Here is a 26,843-nt window from a genome sequence, read left to right as displayed (position 1 = left end):
TTGAGAAAAGGGTATACACTATTTATTAAGTTATTCAATACAAACAATTTTTATATAATGTGCTGGAACATTAAGTTTTACAAGATTATAACAATAAAATATTTAATAAAACAGTCAAAATCAATCTACTACTAGAACATTAATAATATAAACCAAAATGTTGGGTACATAATAATTAATATTTTTGTTAAGGCCCCTGGATACCGACCATTTTTAAGGAGTTTTGTATGGGCAATTTGCGTATTGGATCACTGGTTCGGCCTGTGCGATGGACAAAAAGTGATGTGTTTTGGCTGAAGAAAACAGTCGGTATCCTTACGGTTGGGCCTTAATACATAATACATAATATGTAACGACTAATATTTATAGTTACATAACTTATCATCATAACAATTATTATTCTAATGAAGTTTTCTAAATATTTTAATTGTATACAAAATTATATAATCAAAAACAAATACCTATACAAAAGAAATGGTTATAGTGAAACGGCAGATACCAAAAAGCTTTGTCATTGCACAAAAATGTTGACATAACTTTTATAATTTATACTTGAAATGGATCATTTTAATTTTTTAACAATTCGGTACTAAAAATAAAAACTGTTTTAGTTCTTTTAATCGATAATTTAAAACTAGTTAAGCTAAGGTGTCGAGTTATAAAAATACATTGGTAAAATACATTTTAACAATATAAATATACTTATATATTTGTATGTTTTTAAAAAAAATCTTCTTCGTCACAATAGTTTACTGTGGTTTCATCGCAGAGCCCATACAACTCGCCATAATAAACAGTCAATGAGTTATATCTCGAATTGAGAACATTTTGCTGAAGTTCTATCCAGCCACCGTAGGACGAACTTATGCACTGTCCAAACAAAATATAATTTAAAAACTTTGTATTAATCATAATACATAATTATATTTAATTAAAATAAGAAACATATACACTATATACATGACTTGAGGTTACTCCCACTTGGATGTCTTGACTAGTTCGCCAACGTTCGGAAAACTTGCACGTTCCATCTTCAGGGCTGTGGTTCATGTTGCTCGTACCGCGCTCTCCTGCAGACAGGAACTTGTTGGCGAACTAGTTAAGACATCCAAGTGGGAGTAACCTCAAGTCATGTAAATAGTGTAAATATAATACCCCACTCAAGTTTCAATAATTTTTTAATTAACATTTAGATTCTTACGTCAAAAATATTTGTGTTTTTTGGTAAGTGTAGTGCAATGTCTGAAGTGATTTGTTTAGCGACTGACAATAAGTTGTCTCCACCACCGTACTCGGGCATTATGTTTGACAAGTTGAACTCTTCCTGGTTCATAAGCTCGGGTCCGCCCCAGGGAGGTGATAAGAAAACTACATCGCCTTTCAATGTTGGAGCCAAGTCGAAAAAATCACCAATAATAAATTCAATTCGATCAGCAACTCCATATACCTCTGCGTTATGGCGAGCTATTTCGATTTTCTTAGGATCTTTATCAATTGCTATAACTAATATTATTGACAAAGAAAATAAGGTAATTTGTTAATTGCAATAGTTTCTAAAATCGAACTATGACATGTTCATGTTGTAATCTTACCAAGTTCACATGTCATTGCAAATTGTATAATATTTCCTCCGGCTCCACAAAACGGATCAATAAGTAAATAACAACTACAGCGTTCGGCTATATGTCGGCTTATCACTTCAGGTGTTACAGAATACCAACTCTCTAAAATTAATTTAAAAAAAAAAAAAATTACAGTATATAAAATACATGTTTTACAAAGTAAAATATTATACAATTACCTTCATCTAATCGTATTCCTTTAGCGAATTTTGAAAACAGAGTATATCTTTTTTTCCAATATTTTAACAATTTTGGATTATTTCGCAAGTCACTGTAGCCAAACTTTTCTAGTTCCTTTTCCGAATTGTCTTCCAAATATTTTTTTCTATTTTCTTTTTTAATTGATTTTTTACTCAAATTATTACTAGTGATCGGACAACCACAAACTGTACTACTCTATAAAATGTATAGCACATAATGAGCACAATTTCATCGGCTAACCATTAATTGAAACTTCTATAAGCCGGGATGAAGGACTTGGATTACCAAACACCGGAATGTTGAGTTTGCATGTTATTAGGAAGTGGTTTGTTTTATAAAGCATTGGCCATTGTCACATATCCAAAACAAATTTCTACATCAAGCTTGTGTGAAATCAGATTAGTAAAACAGTATGTCTTACACGTGTCATATAAATGTATGTAGAATCAAACCTTTTGCGTTTTTTTAATTGCACATAATAATTATTAAGTTTAAGCAAAATATACAAAGCAGGAAAACACCAAAAGTGTACTGTACAATGATACATTTGATAAATAAATAAAAACATACATCATTGCTGCAAACACATTTTTTCCCATCTAAGTTTTCAATATGGACACTTTTGCCATTATGTCCAGTTTTCTAGAATATTAAACATAGATTGTATTAGTTGCCAAGGTATAGTTTATTATCATTTTGTATACCATGAGTTTGTATAAATAACCATTATTTATTATAATATACCTTTTCTGGAAATCGATAAATGTTTAAATGACGAGTAGACTTTATTAAATGTCTATTATGATATAGACAAAACGAAGAATTATAAAAAGACTGATCGTTATAAACAAATCCCATTATACTCAATGCTCTGTAACCTTCCACAAGCTTAGAATTGAGATCAGGGAAATGTCTAAAAAAAAAAAAAAATTCTTCAGATTAATAAACATAACTTGGAACAATATTACAAAATACAATAATAACCAAAATAATTATTAGTTATATATTAAAAATATAACTTATAATTGTGGTTTGTTCACAAGTGTACCTGTACATGTAAACTTACTTATATTTGAAAATAAAATCAAAATTTAAAGAATTATCATTTTTATTTCTAATCTTCTTCTTGTTATAACTTGAATTAGAAGTCTGGTCCACTTCATCTCTTCAAAAAAAAATAAATAAAAATAAGTCCAACAGTTTATAAAAATAAATATAATTTTATATTAACTATTTTACAAAAAAAAAAAAATAATCGAAAATGAATTGTTAACAAAAAAATGTATGCATAAAATCTTACAGGTTTTCATTTTTTGATTTCTCTATGTTAATTAAACTCCAGGCTTTATCTTCCATAAACTTCCAATACAGTATATTATATTGTTGTTGCTTATGATTTAGGTACAGTTGTTCAACATCCATATCCAAGTCATCTGTTGTACAACTGCCATACTGTTTTATCCATGTTTCATTAACAAACTCATCACCGTATTTTTCCCAATAAGCATACCATTCATCATAATAATTATCATTCTCAGTGTTTTCATAATGCTGTTGTTCTTCTTGATTTAGTTTTAATGCACTCTCTTCACAGGATTCCGATTTTTGTACAGCATTTTGTTCATTTATGCTATTACAGAAATATGAATATTTAATCTATACTCTATTCAGAAAAAGAGCGGTCCGCCGGCCGACCAATTTTCGTCGGCGGGTAAGAGGTTTCTCCCACCAAGTCGAGGCGCGCGATGCAATGCTTCGGAAAACAAAGCCACACCCATGCACAGCCCGGACCGCTCTTATTTTGAATAGAGTATATAAAAAGTACTTCACTATCAAATTTATATAATTTGTAACATAGAATTTCTGTACAAAAAGTATTTTACTTTTTTTTTTCAGTAAAATATGCTATCAGTTACATAGTACATTATATCATTAATTATCTATATGATAAAATATAAAAAGTTATAATAAATCTTACTTAAAATGATTTTCAAATATATTCAAACAAATATCCGTTGACGAGATGGAACTGGATGATTTAAAATCTATGTTTTTATTATTCTGGTCTGAATCAGTGCTATTTTCTAATAATGATTCTATAGAACCCGTTGTATTAAAATCATCTGATGATCTTTCGTCAATTGCGTTTGATTCATGTGATGATCCAGTAAATTGTTCATCAAATGTAAACCTAAATAGAATTAAATACAATTCAAGTGATAATATTGATAAACTGTTAAACAATATAAAAATAAATAGTATAATATATAGTATATAGTATAATAAATAATATATAGATGAATAGTAGCAATTTGTATATAAGTGTTAAGTTCCCTGTTCCAATATTACTCCCAACGAAAATGTTATGTTTTTCTTAGTATATTTTATACAATATTACTAAATATAGAGTACATTATTAAAGTAACAACTAAACTTGGAATGTTTTTTTTTATATTTTAAGAACTTACCTAGTACTATGTTTAGCTAAAAGACGACTGCATAGTAATTTGACATTTGAACGTACAGTATGGTCTCCATACAATGTAATTTCCCCGAGTAGTTCATACTTGTTTTGCATAATACAATCCTATAGAGATTCCTTATAGTTCCACTAATTTTGTGTATTGTTCAAATTAAATACTTTCTCAGCTTGGCACAAGCCACAACTTGACCGTTTTTATTTTTCTCTTAAGGTGCAATTAAAATAGATAATTATAAAATAATTTATACAGCTTATTAATTAATTTATATGTCTTGAGATGTACGGATGGTACATGATGTACACATGCTTGGCAACTATCAAAAACATTAAGCAAATTTACTATAAACACACTATAATATAACTGATGATAACATTATTTATATTATAAAATGATAACACGATAATATAAGAAAACATTACGAAATCAATGGCGGGAAAATTATCAGACACCTATAAAAAGTAAAAACATTTTTTGACTTTTTTCTGAGAACATTTAATACTTTTTTGTTCTGTAAAAAATTTGTATTTTATTTTAAAGTCTTTAATCTTTATATACTTATCTTTGTTTAAAGTTTTGAACATGTTTGAAGAATATGTATGTAATTATCATGCTGATGAAATTTTAAATATTCTAAGACAAGAAGATAAAAAACAACATTACTCCATTACAATAAAGTATGTACACTATTTTGTACTTAATCATTAATTGCATCAGTTCAATGATTTGACATTAATGTTTTAGTTTTTTAACTCTTTTTGAAAAGAATCCAAAATTGGGTGAAGAAATATTATCGGATTCGATTAATGTCTTGGAACGGTGTGACAATGAATTGATCAGTGCTCAAAGAAAATTGAAAAAGACCATCAGTGATGAAAATGTTAAATTACGTACGAAAAAAAGAGTGCACACTAGAATTACTGGTAGGCATAAAACTATGATAATAGAATTAAGTAACACAAAAGTTTAAATTAAAAATATTTTAATATCCGAGTAATCATAAAATACTTTTTATGATGATTTTTATTTATAGCAATGTTATCTTTATTGTCTACTGTTTTCTAGCTTTACCTTTATGCCCTGAACTACATCGTACAATATTTCCACGCAATGAAGATATCGGTTCATTTTTACGGGTCAATGGTACCGTTGTAAGAACAGTTCTTCCCAAACTATTAGAATATAAAAAGATTTACTATTGTACTAAATGCAAACAAGCTTTTGATGTTAAGGTATTTTTGTTTTTAAATAATATTTAGGTTAGTCAATTTATATTTAAACTTTATAAAGACTCAATAAAAATATAAGCAAAGCAAATTAAAGCTGTTTTACAAAATTATTAATACAGTCTCATATTTTATTTTATTTGTTTTTGACAGATTGATTATGAACAGTTCAATAAGCTCATTGTTCCTGACCGTTGTCCTAATCCCGAAGATTGTCCCGGCACTACTTTTAAACCTGTGAAAGATGAAGAATATATAAAAGATTATCAAGAAATTAAAATTCAAGTAAAATTGTTTTATTACTCTTAATGTAATACATATTTAACATATAATGATTTATACAATTTAGGAACAAATAGGCAAAGTAGGCTTAGGAGCAATGCCACGTTCTATGTGGGTATCATTGGAAGATGATCTAGTTGATAACTGTAAACCAGGCGATGATGTTATTATATGGTAATTATAATATCATACAGTTCAATAAATAATTAGTATTTTTATTAATGAATTTTATACAATTTTAAAAATGCACCCGTAAATAAGTATATTTCAAAACGTTAATGTTAGAGATTTGGCTCGTAAATCCTATTTTTAATATGGGATGGTACAATAAGGCACTTTTTTAAACATTTTTAAAAATACAATTTTTTAATAATCAGTTGTATTTTTAGTGGTACTGTTATTAGAAGGTGGCACCCGTTAGTCGCAAACTCCTTCATAGATATTGAACTATGCTTACGGGCAAACCATTTGATTGTTTGTAATGACCAGCAGTCTGCAATAATGATTACCGATGAATGGTGTCAAGAATTTGAAAACTACTGGGAGGACAACAAAAATAATCCATTTGCCGCAAGGGATCACATTATTGCTTCGATTAGCCCTCAGGTTGTTTGATTATAATGACAAACCTCCAGTCTTTACTAATTATAAATATCTATAACTATTAGACGTATGGTCTGTATACAGCGAAATTGGCTGTCGCGTTAGGTTTAGCGGGTGGAGTACGGCGCACGGCACCCGAAGGTGGTGGAATAAGGATCCGAGGTGAAACCCACATATTGTTTGTCGGTGATCCCGGCACTGGAAAATCTCAATTGCTCAAGTTCGCCTGGAAAGTTTGTCCTCGTTCAATATTTACCACTGGAGTAGGTTCATCCAGAGCCGGACTAACAGTATCAGCATTTAGGGTAAACATTATTAGTAGTTTTGTCAAAAAATTAAGACCCAACTTACAAACTTATTCATTTTTTTTTTTCATTTTATCGAGGTTACTATATTTGACAACAAATTTACTTAACTCATTTATCACTAGGAAGGGTCTGAATGGCATTTAGAAGCTGGAGCTTTAGTACTAGCCGATGGAGGAATTTGCTGTGTGGACGAATTTGGTTCCCTCAAAGAAGATGATCGCACCGCAATTCATGAAGCAATGGAGCAACAATCTATTAGTGTTGCTAAAGTACATAATTACATGATATATACTACCAGTGAATTTTATTTATATTGTACCTATTGTGTACTTATCCACCTATGTTATCTTACTTATCACAGGCTGGTTTAGTGTGTAAGTTGGATACACGTTGTACTGTTATGGCTGCGATGAACCCAAAAACGAGATACAATTTAAATCTATCATTATCGGAAAATATTAAGGTGGCCAGTCCACTGTTGAGTCGGTTCGATTTGATTTTAATACTTATAGATACAAATAATGAAGAATGGGAAAGGTGATTTTTACTAAGTCAATATTATTATCCAAATTAAAATTAACAATTTTTTTTTTTTATATATCTTTTTTTAGGATTGTTTCCTCTTACGTTCTTCAAGGTAAAAAACCTATAGGTAAAAAAAATACTCCTACTTCGTTATGGAATCTCGAAAAACTTCAACATTATTTTTGCACTATTAGAAATATAACACCGGAGACAACAGAAGAAGCAAATTTAGTGTTAAGCAAATACTATTGGATGCAGCGCCAAAGCTGTCAAAGAAATGCCGCAAGAACAACTGTTAGATTTTTAGAAAGTCTCTTAAGGTGTGTGTTAGTTTAAAAAGTTTTTAATTATAACTCAACGTAAAATAATTAAATATTTTTTTTATTTATAGACTGTCACAAGCACACGCTAAACTTATGTTTCGTAATCGAGTACTTGTTGAAGATGCAGTTGTTGCAGTGTCTTTAATGGAATGTTCCAACGATGATGGATTGTCAAATAATATTAACACTCTGTACACTAATTTTCCCACTTGTCCCAAAGAAGATTATTTAAAAAAAAGTAAAATTATGATTTTACTACTTTTATTAGATTTAATATTAGTAATAATTTTGAATAATCTTTTAAAAACAATTTTTCAGTGGAAGAAATATTGACAAAACTCGGTCTAGAAGAGATTTTCGAGACTGAAATGAATAGATGGTATGAAAATTCTTTACAAAATGAATCTGATAAATGCATAAATAGTTCTGATGCATCAAGTCAACTTTCAAACAAAACTGAAAGCAACTTGACAAATAAAATTACAGAAACTATAAAAAATATTAAGAAAAAAAAAGAAAATGACTTTTTTGTACCACAAATAAGTAATAGAGATAAAGTTCAACAAAAAACAGTTTCTTCAAAAATATCTCCAAACGAAATTGATGAGTTCAATGATGATTCAAATGATGCAGATATTTTTGTTCGATGTTCTAAAGTTAAGAACAATGTTGTTTTAAAAACTACATTAAACCATGTCAACAACGAGTTAAGCAGTCACCCTAAAAATAACAACAGTCAATCTGTTAGAACGTCTCCAAAAATATGTGTAATTAATTCGTCTGTTGAAAATGATCTCAATGAGAATCAAGTGAATGCTAGTAAAACGTCATTGTCAAATAACACTCTTACTGATGATTTGAGTTTAGAATTAGAAAAAGATTATAATACTACTTCTAACTTGTTTACTGATCAAACCCCTTCAAAATCAACATTATACTCTGCACAAAAAGCCAAACTAAAATTGAGCAAATTCAAATTTAGTAAAAAAATCAATCCAAGTGAAAAACAGGAAATGTCTACACCTACACCGGATATTCCAATAAATAATAATGACTGTACAACTACTGTAATCACACCGACTGCGCCAAAAATTGTTCCTATTAATCTAGCAAAGGTTTTTTCAGCTGAAGATGAGGAAGACTTGTCTTATTTAGATTTAGAATAATAGTTTCAACTATGAAACAAATACTTCAATATATTTTGCAACTATTAACTTTATGTTGTAGTATATAAAAAAACTACCTTATAAATTTTGTAAAAGTTGTTTTGTTACCTACCTTAAAATTCATACTTATAGATCTTTAATTAATTTATAATAAAAATTGTATTTTTTAATTAAAAAAATTAATAAAAAATTGTTTTTTCCTTTCTAAGTTTAAAATAAATATATAATTATTTATTAAATACACATTTATACTTGAATGTTATGAACAAATAATTTACAACACCAATGTATTTTCTAAAAATTGTTTTTACTTGGAAATTAATTCCTCTTGTAAACAACGTTGGTGTCACCAAGCATTTTCTACTCGTGCCTACACATTTTTAACAGATGTAAATTTAAAACTTCTTACCTCTCGTTGCTATATGGTTGCCAAAAAGGTTCTAGCCAATATTCAGAGACTAGCCTTACTGAGATTTCTGTAACTTTTCTATTTTGTTAGAGTCTTTAAAAATCGGACATACAATTTAGGAGGCTCCCGAATTTTGGTTGTTCGTTAGCAAGTTCTATGATTGATTTAAAATTAATTTTTTTAATTTTCTAATATTTTTAAATCAAATATTCCTACATTTTCCTATATTCCTTTAAATTTATCGACTGGATCGGAATTTCTTTATGTTTTACTACAATTTTAAATGTAAGTCATATTTTTTCCCCGATAAATTTGAAATACATATAGCTCCATTGAGGATATTGAACTGTTCCAATATTTTCAACAATTGAAATTACCGACGTAAAACAAAACATTTTGTTACCCAATGAATTTTTTAATAATCATATAGTTTTTTTTTTATATAGAATGGAAGTATACTTTTAGAACTAGAAATTAGAGTTTATTAACGTGTCAAAAGTGAGTGAACAAAAGGCGTGCTCCGATTATATCAAATTAGTGTACCGAAAAAGATCTCGCTACAAAATATGTCGGATTTGAAAAGGAATTTTATATGATATGTTGTTCGATCAACACCGACAGTGGCGTAACTATCTTGGGTGCAGGGGGCAGCTACCCCAGGGCGCATTCTAATTTAGGGCGTTTGCGCGTTTACCTACTATACACGTTAACGTGTAATATAAGGCACAAAAAATGTCTCTAGTTACGTCACTGTACACCGATCAGGTTTGTTATGACCAAACTCATACTAATTTATTTAATTATTATATACGCTTACTAATTATTATATTTAATCAGTAATTACAGCTCGCCCAGAAATAATTTATAGTGGTATAGATATATAATCAGTAATCATAAATATTCATAATTATTATCTTACCTAATACCTATGTATACAGTATACCCTTGTGCAAAATTATATAGTACAATTTAAAGCACTATGTTCGTATGTTAAGTGTATATAAAGAGATACCACGTATAATAATAAAATCTTGACAACAATAGACGGGCGACGATGGAAGGGCAACAATAAGTATATTTATATATATACAGGGTGATTTTTTATCGTGGGCCACTCAATATCTCACTGGATTTAATTAATAATTGATTTTTTTTTTCATAGAATTTTTATATAGTTTTATCTAAAATTTCCACAAATTTTTATGTTCCTTACCCCCCTCTCAAATTAGTTTTTTTGATATCAACTTTTGAAAGAGATGGTAACGTGTATATTTTATTAACTTTTTAATTTAAGAATATTTTACTAAAAGTTTTGACTGGTTGATAACCAGTTTTTAACCACTATTTTTAAAGTTATTTAAGTTTCATGTTTAGGGCAGGAGGAATTAGGAAAAGTGGAGTGTAGTATTATTTCGCGCACTTCCCGGCCGCACTACCCCTCCTGTCCTAACTTTTATACTCTTATAACGTTACCATTTAAGTTTCAAAAGTTGATATAAAAATAAACAGTTTAGGTGGGAGGTAGGAACATACAAATTTGTGGAAAATTGAGATCACATTATATAAGAACTCTATGAAAAAAAAATTAAATTATTAATTAAACCCAGTGAGATATTGAGTGGCCTACGATAAAAAATCACCCTGTATATATATATATTGTTGTACCTATTTATTATTATCACGCGAAATGCGACGGCGGAGGAGCGAAATTATTGCCGGCAGCCGGCGGGCGAGTGGGATCGACGGTGCACGAAAAACCAGTCGTAGAGTGTGGATGCCGCCAGGACGGAGAGTATGTCGTCGTCATCGTTACCGTCGGTCTGCGGCGGCCGGTGGTAGTGTGTTCGTGCCATCCGAACGAGTAACATTTTGTACGTCGGCGGTGGCCGTTATTGTGTTACGAACGTCATATTTTTGTTATTAATTCGCACATTCATCGGGCCATAACTGTTATTGAATACATTCGCGTAGAAGTATTTCCGTTGGTTCGCGCGTGTACTGGCGGCGTAAGACGATGCGCCGCCGTCAATGGCCAACGCCAATAGCACTTCCGACGTTAGGCCGCTGCTGCAGTTGCCGGCGGCCGAACGCGCCAAGAAAAGGCCGGCGACGAGCAAGACCGGTGGCAAGAAGTCGTCCGCTTCACGTCGGCGGGTCGCCCACACGGTAGCCGGCATTCTGGTCGGCCTTACCGTTGGATTCTTATCGGGCGACTCCACCGTACGACTCTATACGGGCTGTGGCGGATTCGGCGGCTCGGGCCAGCGGCTGGACCAAGCCGCCGTGGCCGCAGTGCAGTGGCCGGCCGAAGACTATAGTGGGACCGTCAACGGCACGACGTCGTCCGCGGACGGACGTCCGGCCACGTTGCTGTTCGTGGGGGTGCTGACCGCCAACCAGTACCTGTCCACAAGGGCCGCAGCCGTGCACCGTACCTGGGCGAGGAGCGTGCCAGGCCGCGTTTTGTTCTACACTTCGGAGACTTCGGTACGGCCACTCGACGCGCCCGACCTGCCGCTCGTCCGGCTGGCCACTGTCGACGACTCTTATCCGCCGCAGAAGAAGTCGTTTCTCATGTTGCAACACATGTGGGACAATTACGGCGACAAATACGAATGGTTCATGCGGGCCGACGACGATGTGTACGTGCGACCCGACAAGCTAGAGACGCTGCTCAGGTCGGTTGACAGCCGGCGGCCCGTATTCATGGGACAGGCTGGACGCGGCAACCAGGAGGAATTTGGGCTGCTCAGCCTCGAGTACGACGAAAACTTCTGCATGGGCGGCCCAGGTGTCATCATGAGTCGTGAGACGCTGTCCCGGGTCGTGCCGCACATTAAACATTGCCTGAAAAACCTGTTCACTACCCACGAGGACGTCGAGTTGGGCAGGTGCGTGCAAAAATTTGCCGGTGTCCCGTGTACGTGGTCCTACGAGGTAAAATTCAATACTCATATCTATGCATTCTATTCATAGTTAACCCTATTCATAGTTAATTTATACTATTCATAGTTTATTCGACTATTCTTAGTTTATTTTGCTACAAACGGCAAATCACTAATAATTATTAGGACTCACGGTAGTATTCGATGTTATTCTTATATTTGAAGTTTGAAAAAAGTACTATAGACCCAGCACTATCTAGTACCTACTATTAGTATACACTAATGCCTTGTTATATTATCAGATATGTAATACGATTCTTGTAACCATAGTCGAACTAAGCTAACGACTAATGTTGTAATCAACATCATCAACAACAGCTACAATGATAAAAATAATGTTTAATAATATATCTGATCAAAGCATAGTCTTTAATCTTTAATTTTAAGCTGAATGACGATTATAAAATAAACGATAATAATAATTTATGTTTTCTGTGCACGTAATGGAAAAAATTAGCAATAAAAATATTAAAAAGAAATTGTTGTTATAATATAAATATTTATTTTTAGCAAAATCAAAAAGTCATTATAAAGTACACATCATTTGTATAGGTATATACAATATACGCCTCAAAAATGTTTGATCGACTTCTTATATATTATAATTATTAAATAATATACTTAGATATATTATTGTAAGTTATATAGTTAATATTATATTTAACTTTAAAGTAAATTTTCTAAAAAACCTCCTTTTAAAAAATTATTTAACTTAACCGACTTTATGTTACCTAGTAGGTTTTGCAAAATAATAAGTAGTAGTTGTTGAAATCACCATTTACCTATTATGGTTTTAGTTGGCTTCAAACCATTGGATTCAAATTTTTCTGTTAATGAGCATAGAAAGAACTCGATTTCGAAAATGCCTTCACAAGGAATGATTTCTCAGAACGCAAAATCACAAAATAATTAATTTAGTAAAGTAGATATACAAATTGTACATTATGAGTTATAGACGTCATTTTTATAGAAAAATGTTGCAATTTGTTTCATCAAAATAATTTTGAGCGAATCAAAACCAAAGTGCCTTGGAACTGTTGGAAAATCACCAATTTGGGTAATATATGGACAATATTCTATTCTATTTTTCTATGGAAATTTGGGGAATTTAGTACTTTTTTTCCCCCAAGTAATCGCTAACCTGGCGGGGAACTGTTGAATTTACTACTATCACAGCCTCTACAGTATTCGTTCGCGCAAACTTTGTTTTCACACTACAAATTACAGGCGGGTAGCGTACTCAATACCTAGTTTAAATATTTACCAGTTTATTTATAAAAAAAAAAAACACAAGTATTGAATTTACCTACTTTAAATCCAAAGGTCGAACAACAAATACATCGCATTAAATGTTGTCATTTGATAACCGTAAGTAGCATCGGTAATTATAATCGGCCTTATTTTGATATCTTATACCGTTAGAAAATAAAAATACCCACCTAAGGCAATAAACGAAATCACAAGTTTTCACTATCTACTTGAACGAGATACCTAACACTGCTCTGATATAAATTAAAGTCCAAATTGTTGTTCATAAGCTGTAAATTGATATTGAAGCGTTAAACAACGATTAAATCTTTTTTTTACTATAAAAATATGGTCATTATACCATAAATATTTTTTATGATCTTATGTCACGTAAAAAGGAAATAATAGATAAAAATGTTGTAAAAAGTATATTTTATATTGTATAGTAATTCTCACTAAATAAATAAAAAAATTAATTCATAAAACAATAAAGTGAATAGGCTGTAGTAGTCAAATGAAAATTTTATCCGATTTTATACGGAAAATTATGTACATATTATATTCTAAAAAATGATGTAAAAATAAAAACAAATTTACTGCTCTAATAAGTTAAACTTACTTTACTTAAGCACATGCGTTACCTCACAAAGTTCTAATAGAACATGTGCATCTAGAAAATATAAGAATATTTTAGACCTTCTAAATTTAAAAACAAATATGTCTAATTGGTATCTACTAGAAAAAAATTAAGCAACACTAATATTGTGGTTTATACCTTATAATTTGTTTTAAGTGCTCTCTTAAAACCAAAATGCTTGCTCGTTACATAACGTAAAAACCAACTTTAAAATGTCCCGCTACATTTTATTTTTAATGGATTTAGTCTCTATGCTAATTTTCAAATATTAATTCCAAAATTGCGCCCATACAAAGAGAAATAATAAGTATCCATATTATTCGCACTAGAAGAAACTTATAACTATAACTTATTCATATTTTTAAGGTTTTTTGTTAAGTTTTCCTAGGGCGGGTATACTATCAGACATAAAAAAGCTGCATTATATTTATGTCTTATAACTTGCCTAACACTGTAAGTTTAAAAACATCGGTACAAACCATCGTGTTCCTCTAATTATTGTTTTTATTATCTATATTTTTTTATACATATATTATATTAAATTTAAATATCTAAATATTAAGACATTTGTTTTAATAAATATGTGAATTGAGTAAAAGTAATCTACAGGTTAGTTTAAAATTAAAAAGACAAGCATTCGATAAATTATTATCTTTCTCGACTGATTGTTATATGATAATATAAGTTGTATAACCAACACGAAATGTCTACATGATATATTTATGTTATTCAATTTTAACTGTTATTATGAGTGAATCAGCAGTTTTTAAAAGTTGTCTGGAAAAAAATGCGTTGCATTAAGGAGTTTCGTTGTCTCCGTGAAAACCACAATTTGTGAATTCAGCACAAAGGCGGGCGAGTGTGTTGTGCCAGCTTCTGTTTCCAGGATCTTGAACGCTTTGTCTTGCCTGTCAGGTTCCTCGACGGTTCGACCTTTGTGTAGCATTTAAAGTTATCCTTTCAACTGTTCCGTTTCGGTTTGCTTGGCACATACCTATGGATTTAGTGAATCTCCCAAAATGTAATTGTGTACAAAATGGTTAATGTGTTGATAATTATGAATATTTCTTTCCGTTTACCATTTTTTCTAATTTTTTCGATTAAAACGAATTTATTTAATCAAATATTTACCATACCTATTTATTATATCATTTATATACATATATTTTCCCTACTAAAAAAAAAATTGTCAATTGTATACTAATTATTAAAGCGTGATTTGTTTATTATAGATAATCGTTATAATAGTAATGAAATGGATAGTATAATTCAAGGCTCAAGCGTCGGTATAGCACGTGTGAAATGTTATAAAATGTTGTTTTTTTTATAGCTATAATACACTGCTGGCGCGATAGAAATCACACTGTAATATTGTCACGTTTGTAATTTAACCATTTATTTATTTAAGTACTCTGGTGTTAATTTTATTGGCGAGCGTCCTCATCGCTGATTCATATGATTAATGAAATTCAATACGTATCGTAATCATAACACATGCACACGTGTGCGTTCAAATTGTGTATGCGAATCGTTCAGTGAACTTAAACGAAACGCGGAAAGTCTCACAAATGAGACCAGTAAATATTACGAGGAAGGACACTATACGAGACCATAGCGCTGAGAATTGAGATTACAAGATTTACCGAGTTATTGAAAAGAGCTAATAGAAAAATACATTATTCATATTATACTTTGTACTTATGTCAGTGAACACCCGAATGTATAAATCTTGAGCCATTACATTAATTGCTGGTAAGACTGGTTGTCCGTAGTTGACCAGACTCGTGCAGAGAGAGAGAGAGAGAAAATTCTTATTCACTTTTTTCTGTAATAATACATGGATACATGGTCGATGGTTTTATCGATAATGTATTTAATAATTTTTTAAGAGGGCCAGCTTAAATTGTAGAACATTTTTTCTAAAAAACGTTGTAATACATTAATGGCGTGCAGTATACTTAATATATAATACTGGAAATTTTGGTTTATAACATAATATGACTCACTGCGCGCGTGGGCAATTGGAAATAGGATTATATCCTGAAATTTCCACGAATTTACCTAACTATGTTATTTTATTATTCGCGATTAGCTTTACTTAGTATTTAGTAGCATTTGACGAATATTGTTCTCTGGACTACAAAATATAATGATATCTACTTGTGGCCTCATCCATTACCAAAATATAATAGGTGTAGGATTTCTGATCAATAGACTAGTGTGTAGTATGAAGACATGTTTAAAAAGTAATCTTGCGTCAGACACAAAAATAAAGCACCATTGTAATATACCTTTTCAGCTCCCCATAGAAGCTAAAAACAGCTGTATCGAAACATGTTTTTTTTTCTTTAGCTGTTGACCATTTCTTGTTTGACTTTTTTAAGTGACTTGGGCAATCAGTTGACTCAGAGGGCTATTGCCCTCGCCATTTAATAAACCACGACGGCACGGCGCTTCTACTACCTACAGCTGTTAGATCATTGCCTAGAGCAAGCATAACTCACCGCGTGTCGAATTCTATGTAGACACGTGCTGACCGCATGTGTTTCTTTTCCAATTGTGATTTGTGATTATTATTTTTCCAAACCTTTAGTCGTGTACGGCTCTATCTCAGCAGACCGAAAACAAAACTTAAGTAAGAAGTATGACATTTAAAAATCGGTTCCATTTTTTTTCACACGGTACAAGTATCTAAATATAAAATAATATGATGTTTGTAAAAGGGACACCGCGTCGACTAACAACCGGCACATGTGTCCCATGTGTTTTTAAGAGTCTCAGAAAAGATCAAGACGCGACGTTGCGACACACTGCACGGATAATGACTAAACATTAATCAATGATTAATGATCCTTAGAGATTTTGTTTTTTTTTAGGGTTTATCACTCGGGTAGGCTCTTGATCTATGAGAATATCCGAAAATTGGCTTGCATATAGGTAGTTGATTCACAAATCAACTGTCATTTCTTAACGGTTCGCAGACGAATAACCGGCACTCCCTTTTCAAGTAGCAGACATACAATAATATTATAAATATAATTATTATAAATACCCATTGTGTGTTTGCAACTTGTAATGGTAATAATCTTCGGATTCGACATAAAGGACCGTGTAACGGTTTTTGATTGAACATCTGGGTCATTACTCGATGGATATCGAACGCTCTGCGAACAATGAGTTGCATCAATTGAGCATATGCATGACACATTGCTATCATGTTATTTTTTTGCCGATTTTTTTTAGCCACTGTTCAACATTTTTCAATTGTTTAATTCAATAAATTAATAAATATTGTCGTCCTATGTAAAAAAAGAAAAAAACATAGTAAATACTTTTTAGTATTTATGGGGGACGAAGGTAGTCTTGGCTCAATGGACGAGGTAAGACGAATTGGGTGGCTGTCAATTTCTAAATTGTTCTAAATTTAAACACCAATGCACCGCGTTGACAAGACCGCAATGATCGTTGCATATTTGACCGTCAAATTCTATGCACCGAGGCTATATCTCGAGAAATTTTTTTCTTAGAAGTAATATTTATAAAAGCAATACTAATCGATAACCGACATTGGTTGGCGATTGCCCTCGTACAGGTATTATATTATTATTACACATTATTATTGTTTTAATATATAAATAATAATATATATTATTATAATTATTATTATTATATTACTATAATAATATTCTTATAATATATAGATTTTAGTTACAGGTGTATCAGGCATATAGAAATAACGCCTACGATAGACTCGTGATTTCCATGTATTCGTGATGTGACTATTGAATTATTAGTGTTAGATAGTATTATTATATGCGCATTTCCTATTATTATTTATTTGATCACAGTGGTTATTTATACGAACATGTTGTGGATAATTGTATTTATTGCATCAGTAGTATTAATTCTAATAAAAAAAAATATTGGTTACTTCCAAAAGCGTAAAAATGTATCTAATAATTATAACTTATAATTAATGGAGTTCATATTTAAGTAATATAACTTGGTGAACACGTCTTAATTACCAAGTCGAAGAACTCGTCCAAAAGTTTTTCTGGTTTAAATAAAAGTACTTAGTCGTGTTAAATGATTATGTTGTAATATTATACATTATATAAGGGGACAAATAAATCGCTAAATTAATATTTTTGTATAAACTTTATTACAAATGACGCCTTTAACGCGGTTAACTTGAGTCGAAAAGTTGAAATTCTAGTTTGACTTTTAATACCGTCATAATCCTTGATCGATTCGGTTGTATAGTGTTAATCATTTGTATTAACACTTATTAAGTTTTACAATAATTTAAACAGTAGAATTTTAGTTAGTGTGATGTGAAGAAGTGCGATGAGTATTAGGTATGTCTTTCTACTTCTACTAAAAATGTAATGTTTGAGATAATAGTCTATGTAGGATTATTTGAATTAGTCCCAATAGTTATTTTTTTTGAAATGCATTCTGAAATAACTTTAATGCTTTATGCTGTTTTTGTATTATTAAAACATCATGGTTATTTTTTAATAAAATGAATTGCGCCTGTTTAAATGAATATAAAAGAGTGTGTTTTTTCTAGGGCAACATTACATAAACTCACGAGTTTAATTTCATAAGCATTTAGAATTAGAATTAAAATTATAATAGATCGTGGGAAATGATTATTCAACACTTTATAACGCAACAAAAACAATTGGCACCAAGAAGAGTATTGAACCTTCAATATTTAATAATAATGAGAATAATCAAAAATCATAAACAATTGTTTATGCTTGAAAAAAATTAATTATGCCACGGTTTATTAGGGCACAATATAAATCGAATTATCTAATTACTTCAAGATTTTTTTTATAATTTTTAATAAGGAATACTTTAAGAAAGTTTCAATTAGTCAATGATTTTTGTCCTAGATTTTGTCGTATTTTGGGTATAGAATAATGCAATTTTATGAAAACTTCGACTCGGAAGCCTTTGCAAAAGTGTATTATATTATTTTCAATACGGCATGCCACGAAACATGTCCTATTAAAGTATGACAATTTAATGCAATTTAAAATGAATAAATTATGTTTTTGGTTATCGCATTGTATTTATTATAACCTTGCGGCTCACTCAAGATTATTTCTTAAGACCACTCGCTCAAAAAAATATTAGCACATTGTTAACCTATAATCAGTCATCACTATGTCCTTACCGTTCTTGGGGTGATCAGCCATTGTAATAACAAAAATAGGCAACCAATACATAAGTCATATGCAACCTTGTGGAACGCTGGAAATCGAAACGGATACCCCATTTACTGATTTACATAGTATCATAGCAGCCGCTCACTAAAGTATTGTGTTAAACTTACGGATACTTTATTTATTGTGAATGACCGGTAGGTACAATGTGTTTTTTTATTTAATTTTAACCGACATTAAATGACTGGGCGAATTGTTTTTATTATTTTTTTTAATGACACACATAATGCCTAGTTTGCACTCAGGAGGAAAACCCTACGTCGTCCTTCGGACAAACGTGTCAGGCCGCATAATCGCACCTATTAATTTACATATTTTTCTTTAACTACTCGCTACACGGTGTGTAATCGTTTGTAATTTTTTTTATATAGTAGGTACTATGTACAGCTGAAATAACGTTCGGAAGACGTGCGCTTGTCGTTAATCACCGTATATTGTCACCGCCTCAAAAAAAAAAAACTAGTCAACACACCAATATCATAACTAATGTGCAATACTAAATATTAATTGCTCTTAAATCAGATTGCAAATGCGACGAAGAGAAGAAGATAATGTTATTTTTTTTTATGAAAACCAACAGCGATGACGATGATTTGACACACCTAAAAAATCGTACACTTTAACAACGGCCGCTGCTCACATGCTAATTGATATTATTTTACAGCCAATTCCACACGTAGGTAGGCAGCTGATAGTGACAGTGCTGAGCGGTCATTGGTCAATCGAAACGAGAAGAACGTTAACGGTTAATAGACCGCTATAATAATAGTATAATATCTCTCTCTCTCTCTCTTTGGCGAACGCAAAGCATAATATCGCAAAAGTACTTTGGGAGTGGACTGAGGAGAGAGCGCTAACGGTCAATTTCGCAACTATTTCTAATATTAAAAAATATAAGGGTAAGAAAATTTGCTACATACTTACGTGGGAGATTTTGAAAAAAAAACTATTTAAACTTAAAGTAAAGAAATGACAGTTACTAAATTTAATCTGTATGAGTTTTTTTCCGCAAATGTGTTTTTTATAACAACTTTTAACTGCGTACTCAACTCATTTTTTGATAGTATAATAATGATATTATATTTTTTCAGGCGTCAGTCGTTAAAAACACATAAAAGGATTCGCAATTTCTATACGAACCCTTTCATTATTTTCTGCACTGATATTTTGCAACGGCTAGTACGTGCGAGCTTCTATTTTGCTCCAATAGCCTAGAAATAAAACCTATATATGTATAATAATAATAAAAATAATCCCGCTCAAAGGAAGTCACTAACCTACGGTGTCCGGCCGTGCGACGCCGACGGTCACGTAGATATAATATACCATCTGTGTGTAATATATAAGACTGCATATAAATATATATAATATATAGTAGTTAGTTTATATACAGAGCAAGATATTTGAGTATAGTGCAGTACACCTTTAGAAATTATATAGCTATATCCTATATATCTATATTACTGCCAAGGTCACCTAACCTAACGCGGTCGATACCATCAAGAAGACCGGTTTTCAGCTCTTTCCGTCTTCTACTAAAAAAACGAATCATGAATTTTTTTTTTTATTATTTGGTATTATTTGTCGGGCGAATGTCTCGAAAATATAACGAACAATTTATGTATGAATACAAAGCTCATAATTAATAATTTACCGATAGGTAGGTATAGCTTTGTTAAAAAAAAAATATATATATATATATATATAATACTAATAATATAGGTAGGTAATACATTATTATTGTTGGCGTTCTAAGAACTGTCGAACAACAAAAAAAAATCCTCATGAATCCTTAAGGCGAAAAAAAAAACATTATTGGCTATCGAAATAATATAATAATATATTATATCGTTATTTATTCCACGTCAATCTGAGACAAGCAACGGTTGACTTGAGTAAAAAAAAGAATTAGTATCTCCATATTTGTCACAGACAAGACAAGAGAATGGTCCAACGGGTTCGACAATAACCTTAATATGCGGTTTGTGCTTTGATCACGTTTTGACACTACAATGAACACATATTTTTACATGTATAAATATGAAATTATATTAATATATTTTTTGTTCCTTCCAAATTCTTGATTCATAATTTGGTTTATTTTTGCTTAAATAAATCAATTGCCATTCGATGAACAACATAAAAAGAACTATAAAGAATAATATTAACGATTTACAATTGCAAATATTTTTCACCACTAACCAATAGTAAGATCAGCAATATGTTTTAAGTTCTCCCAATAAACGGTGTCGGTTAACATGGTATTTATTAGGAATTTGTGTCCAGCGTTCATTTTCAGAAGTAGGTACTGAATTGAATTTGTCCAACGTCGTAAAAAATGTTGATATTATCTTAAAAAGAACATTGACCTCGATTATGAAAAACATATATTTAGACAATTTACTTTATTTAGCTAAGAAAATGTTTTATACTTTTTCTCATGATTTTAAGAACAACGCTTAAACATGAAACATTTACAAATATTTAAGTACCTACATAAAAAGAAACATCCCAAAAAAGTGGCCATCTGTTTTAAAGATTTTAACGTTATTGTTAAATAAGAAATCATTAGTAAATTATTGGACTTATTTTAATACTCTGGTGTCTTAAGTGTATCATTTAAAAAGTTAATGGTTATTCGACATTGACGGAAAAAATAAGCATATATTATTCAATATGTTGCATTGATGATTGAAGTAACCGAATCGTTTGTGATTTTATTATTTCTGTTCGAAAAAAAATAACATAATTAATACAAAATATGAGTTATTCAGAAACACAATTAGTGCAATCTTAAAAAAAAATCAGTTATTATTTTAATTATTATTGAATACATTAAAAAATATAAGCATTTCCCGTTTCCGTCTTGTATAATAACATTAGTATGTAGAAAAAAAATATACAGTTGGTTTTAGTTAATTTTCGTTAATATAGGGATACAATAAATGTATATGTGGAGTAAAGAATAAATAGTTACTTTAACTAAACATTTAAACTATAAACTGATTGTGTAGAACAACCACCTATATCTATTTAATCATAATTTTGAACAATTTAATAATTATTACTTATTATGTATGTATGAATAAGTTAAGTCTATACAATATATTTCTCCCTTGTCTCTTCTCCCAGTCCTCAACCTATACTCAACAGTGTCGCAATTTTGCATCTTCTACACTTTACTATCCTTGTATCACATTATTACATTTATCTAACAATCTCTTTTTTGGCCTTACTCTCTACCTTTCCGAGCCACCATTACCTTTTATCTAATCTCTCCATAAATTACGCCAAATCACCTATAATATGTTCTCTTAAATATGGTTAATAATAAGCACAACACTTAATCTCATTTCATACAAATAAAAATTGAAATAGAAAAAAAATTAATTTTTTTTTTAGATTTTGTAGTATATTACTTTAAACCCTTACAATATTAACCTTATTAATTTTTTAATGGAAACATGTAATTTTTTGTTGACAAAATAGCCGAAGGGATAAAATATATGAAATAAAATAAAAAGTTCACCGTTCACGGATGATATAGAATAAGATATCCTTCTTAAGATATACCCTTCTTCTCTTCAACCGCTGTTGGGATCTATCGTTATTGCAGGTAAAATGTTTGTGGTATTGCGCCGCAATAATTGCGGTTATATCTTAACCCACATTCCTGCAATATACACCCTACATTCTACTCCTAAGTATAATATTCTCCTATTGATATTTAATAGTTATAATAACCGGAATGGGACTTATTCGCCCAGTTACAGCATAAATATAGTACATTGAATAAGATTTGTTTTATCTATTATTATCTTGATTGAATTTTAGTGTCTATTATAACTTACACGAGTGAAATTAATATTGGTCTTTTCTTTTGGTTTTTAACTCAACAGTCATTATTACATACCAACTATCATTTATAATACTGGAAAAGCCAATAATTAAAAAAAAAATTTCTAAAAATGCGATTCAAATTTAAATGATAATATTTTTATGATAATTGATATTGTAACAAATAAGAATAAAAACTTTAACTGGCAAAAACTATAATCTACCTATAATAATTTAAGTTTTTTTTAATCAAATACCTATAATAGAAATTCATAATAATGTACAAGAAGAAGTCTAGCGGTGACTGTTTATGAATACGGGTTTAGTTTTTATTTATACCATTCCAATAAAATAGCACTTTCATGTTGTGTAAACCGCCAAAAGAAATATTCGGACTATTGAAAATTTGTATGTTGTATGTTTAATATACATAGAGTATTACTATGTATTACACTATAGTATAATAAATAATATGAGATTTAGAAGTAGGTAGGTAATTCGGTGGTATACGGTTCTTATTTTCTTTATTACAAGATAATACTATGGCTAAAGCCTTCGCTCATTCTTCACTGGGTTAACACGACAGAACAGAGATTTTTTAACGGCTGTTGTTTTGTTTGTTGATGCCTTTAGAACACCTTTTTTTTATTAATGGTATATTATCTAAACGTTTTTTTGAAAAAGTATTTTTACATTGAGCTATGTATTATACTACTTATGAATTATGAATAATGGTATTTTCAATGCAAAATTGTATATTTAATAAAATAACGTATTGTTAGGCTTATGTAACAATTCATTTAAAAAAAAAAAGAAATACCAATACCTTTTTGAGCTCTGCATTGAAGCTACAAATAAAAGTCTATGTCAAAATTGAAAACAAATTATAAATAATGATATTTTAATCAAATGTCTTTTAAGTTGTTGTAACAATTATGTATCGGTGTAATATTGTTGTGTTTTGTTTAGATGCAAACTATATTCTATCACAATTCAAGCGGTCGCGAAGCATTTACCGGCAATTTGAAGCAAAAGGAAGTTCACCGTGCAATAACGCTTCATCCCATCAAACAACACAGTCACATGTACAGAATACACAACTATATGAAAGTGTGTAACGATCATGTTATATATAGCATTTCATTGTGAGCACTTAAACATAACATGAAAAATAACATTTAAATGTTTGATTTTACAGGGACTGAAATTGCAAGATATACAGCAGAAAAAGATTTTATTGCATAGAGACATCCGTGCCATGATCGAACAGCTGAGTAGACACCAACCTCAACGTCAGCCGTCCAACGAGTTCATGTTGACTAATAACTCGAAGCTGTTCAATGCCAAACCGGGAAGTCCTAACTACTTGGGCGATCCGGATCTATTAGGTAGGTATAGATCCAGTGGGACAACTCTCTGTGAAGTGCTCTATTGGCCCTCTTTCATAATATGTCATGCTTTTGGTTGTCATTCGCCCGTTTCACAGGTTGGCCTCCGGGACTGAACAAGTTTAGACCGCGTAGAATAGTAGACGTTATCAAGTGGGACTTCATTTCGAAATCGTGGTTTTCGGACACGGATTCAAACCCGCGACGGAGGATCGAGTCGTACGCAAAGGAAGGTCTGGATGACGTAGTGCGAGAGGTAAGCGAACGATGCGGCCTTTTTGAAAACGAACGTACCTAACCAACCGGTGTTGCTTTTACACTCTTAGGTCATGGACATAATCAACAAGTTTTCCAAACAGAGGGGTAGAGTGATCGAATTCAAGGAGATCTTCTACGGCTATCATCGGGTCAATCCATTGTACGGGGTCGATTACGTTCTGGACATGCTTTTGATGTACAAAAAATACAGAGGAAAAAAGATGACAGTACCCGTGAGGAGACACGCCTACCTCCAGCAGCAGTTTACGAGTAAATACCACACTTATTAATAATCTGAATTGGACGCGTGTAGAGACCAGACGACAAACGGGGCCTTGGTCTCCCCTCGTCATCTTATACCGTCACATTATAGCTTTAATCCATTTTTGTGATTCCTCACTCCCCCTTCTCCCAAAATAGCTATGACTCGTATGAAATAAATTATACTGAAATATGCCTTCCCCTTAAATCCCCGACAGTAGATATTATAACTTGAATGTGCTTCATGGCTATACTATACAGAATGCATGTTTACAATTTTTTGGAAATAAAGCAAATAATAGTATAGAGAAAAAATATAGACGAATTTAAAAATAAATTATGTTTTATAGTTAGGCTATAAATATGTCTTAAAGCACAGTCTGTAATACTCATGCCGATACAATGCCTAGCCTAACCCGAGTTCTTGGACTGAGCTTTAAAATCAAATGTCATAAACACTTGCCTAGAGTGCCTATTTCGAAATTAACTGTATCACTGACTGTGTTGCTTACACATTGTCGTTTATTATTATAGATTTCGAGATACGGGAAGTAATGGACGGCGTTGAAATAAAGCAAAAGCTGCAAGAGGAAAGTGTGTACGAAATGGGCAACGAAGAAAGTGCAGTGCCGGTCAAAGATATTTTAGACAACGGTCTGTTGGGCGTCGACGGCCAGCCGGTGGAGAACATGAAGCACTCCTTGGACCAGGTGCGGTTGAAGACCGTCAACTTCGTCTTGCCGTTGTTCAACCGCAACTCGACGTTCGTCCGGTTCATGGACAACTACGAGTCCGTTTGTTTGGCCAACGACGAGCGCGTGACCCTCACCATAGTGCCGTTCGGGCAGGCCACGTTGAACCAGGCCTTGGCCGCGGTGGACGCCACAAAGGCCAAGTACCCGACTGCCCGGGTGAAAGTGTTGCCCGACCTCGAGGACTCGTTCGCGCGGGCGCTGGCTCTGGATTTGGGCTCCAGTCGGATTGGGCCGCCCGAAGACCTGCTGTTCTTCGTCGACGTCGACATGCTCTGGACGAACGCCATGCTCAACAGGATACGGTTGAACACCGTCCGCAATCGGTCCGTGTACTTCCCCATCGTGTACAGCGAGTTCGACCCGGTTGTCGTGTACGGCCAGTCTGTGTCCCCCAATCACTTCCTCATCAACCAGGACAGCGGTTACTGGAGACAATACGGCTACGGTATAGTCAGCGTGTACAAGTCCGACTTGGTATCTGTCGGCAACTTCGACACTTCCATTCGCGGCTGGGGCAAAGAAGACGTGGACTTGTTCGAGAAGTTCGTCAAGCGAAATCCCGACATAATCATGCGAGTGGCCGACCCGGATCTGGTGCACGTGTTCCACGCGGTCGAATGCGATTCCAAGTTGTCCCAACAACAAGCTCAAATGTGCAAAAACACCCGTTTTGAGACTTACGGCAACGTCGACCAACTGGCCAATACCATTTACAAAAACAAAGATAAATTCCATCGTTTCGTCAACGAACAGATCAACAAGTCAATAAAAGCTGTGCCAATTAGATGACATAATACACTATAGTTACTACCTTAAATCTGTACTAAGTTAAAATGTTTAGAACTATAATAATCATTATTGCCGTGATAATAATATAATATGAGGAAGTTGATGACGTTATTTTTTTATACCTTTGGTTATCTACTTATATTTATTTTAATTGTTAAATTTTAAAATTGTAAATAAAATAGTTAAAGGATAATGATCTCAAGTCGATCAACATATTAAGCCAAGCGTATAAAATGTAACTTGTTCCATGTGTTAGACTTAATATTGTTATTCAATGAACTTTTATTGTGACTGATATATTTATATCTAAAAATATTAATAATAATAAAATAAAGATATATAG

At 32.0% G+C, this 26,843-nt stretch overlaps 3 protein-coding genes across 3 annotated transcripts; 2 read left to right on the top strand and 1 right to left on the bottom strand.

Moving 5' to 3' along the window:
• Positions 1-14: 14 nt before the first annotated feature.
• On the bottom strand, positions 15-4,638 carry LOC126846570 (uncharacterized). Its single transcript, XM_050586161.1, has 10 exons — positions 4,292-4,638; positions 3,802-4,014; positions 3,124-3,453; positions 2,890-2,988; positions 2,568-2,736; positions 2,394-2,465; positions 1,802-2,018; positions 1,593-1,724; positions 1,202-1,503; positions 15-870 (listed from the first exon to the last, which is right to left on the bottom strand). Exons 1-10 carry the CDS (start codon positions 4,399-4,401, stop codon positions 721-723), a joined length of 1,794 nt encoding a protein of 597 aa, XP_050442118.1. The 5' UTR covers positions 4,402-4,638; the 3' UTR covers positions 15-720.
• A 164-nt stretch (positions 4,639-4,802) lies between these two features.
• Positions 4,803-8,842, top strand: LOC126846527 (DNA helicase MCM9-like). The gene is made up of 12 exons (XM_050586018.1): positions 4,803-4,980; positions 5,048-5,226; positions 5,369-5,535; positions 5,683-5,814; positions 5,879-5,985; positions 6,201-6,417; positions 6,480-6,719; positions 6,845-6,991; positions 7,084-7,259; positions 7,334-7,567; positions 7,639-7,808; positions 7,889-8,842. Exons 1-12 carry the CDS (start codon positions 4,886-4,888, stop codon positions 8,734-8,736), a joined length of 2,712 nt encoding a protein of 903 aa, XP_050441975.1. The 5' UTR covers positions 4,803-4,885; the 3' UTR covers positions 8,737-8,842.
• Positions 8,843-10,930: 2,088 nt separating this feature from the next.
• On the top strand, positions 10,931-26,831 carry LOC126846612 (chondroitin sulfate synthase 1-like). Its single transcript, XM_050586256.1, has 6 exons — positions 10,931-12,082; positions 24,019-24,159; positions 24,248-24,437; positions 24,536-24,693; positions 24,764-24,965; positions 25,491-26,831. Exons 1-6 carry the CDS (start codon positions 11,174-11,176, stop codon positions 26,498-26,500), a joined length of 2,610 nt encoding a protein of 869 aa, XP_050442213.1. The 5' UTR covers positions 10,931-11,173; the 3' UTR covers positions 26,501-26,831.
• The last annotated feature ends 12 nt before the right edge of the window (positions 26,832-26,843 follow it).

This window comes from Adelges cooleyi, unplaced genomic scaffold (genome assembly GCF_023614345.1).
Source record: "Adelges cooleyi isolate 19-005CV unplaced genomic scaffold, UGA_ACOO_1.1 ACOO_flye_CR_arks_rails_tigmint_CR_PRNA_9, whole genome shotgun sequence".
In the NCBI taxonomy this organism is placed as follows: domain Eukaryota; kingdom Metazoa; phylum Arthropoda; class Insecta; order Hemiptera; family Adelgidae; genus Adelges; species Adelges cooleyi.
This window is presented reverse-complemented; position numbering and strand designations above follow the sequence as displayed.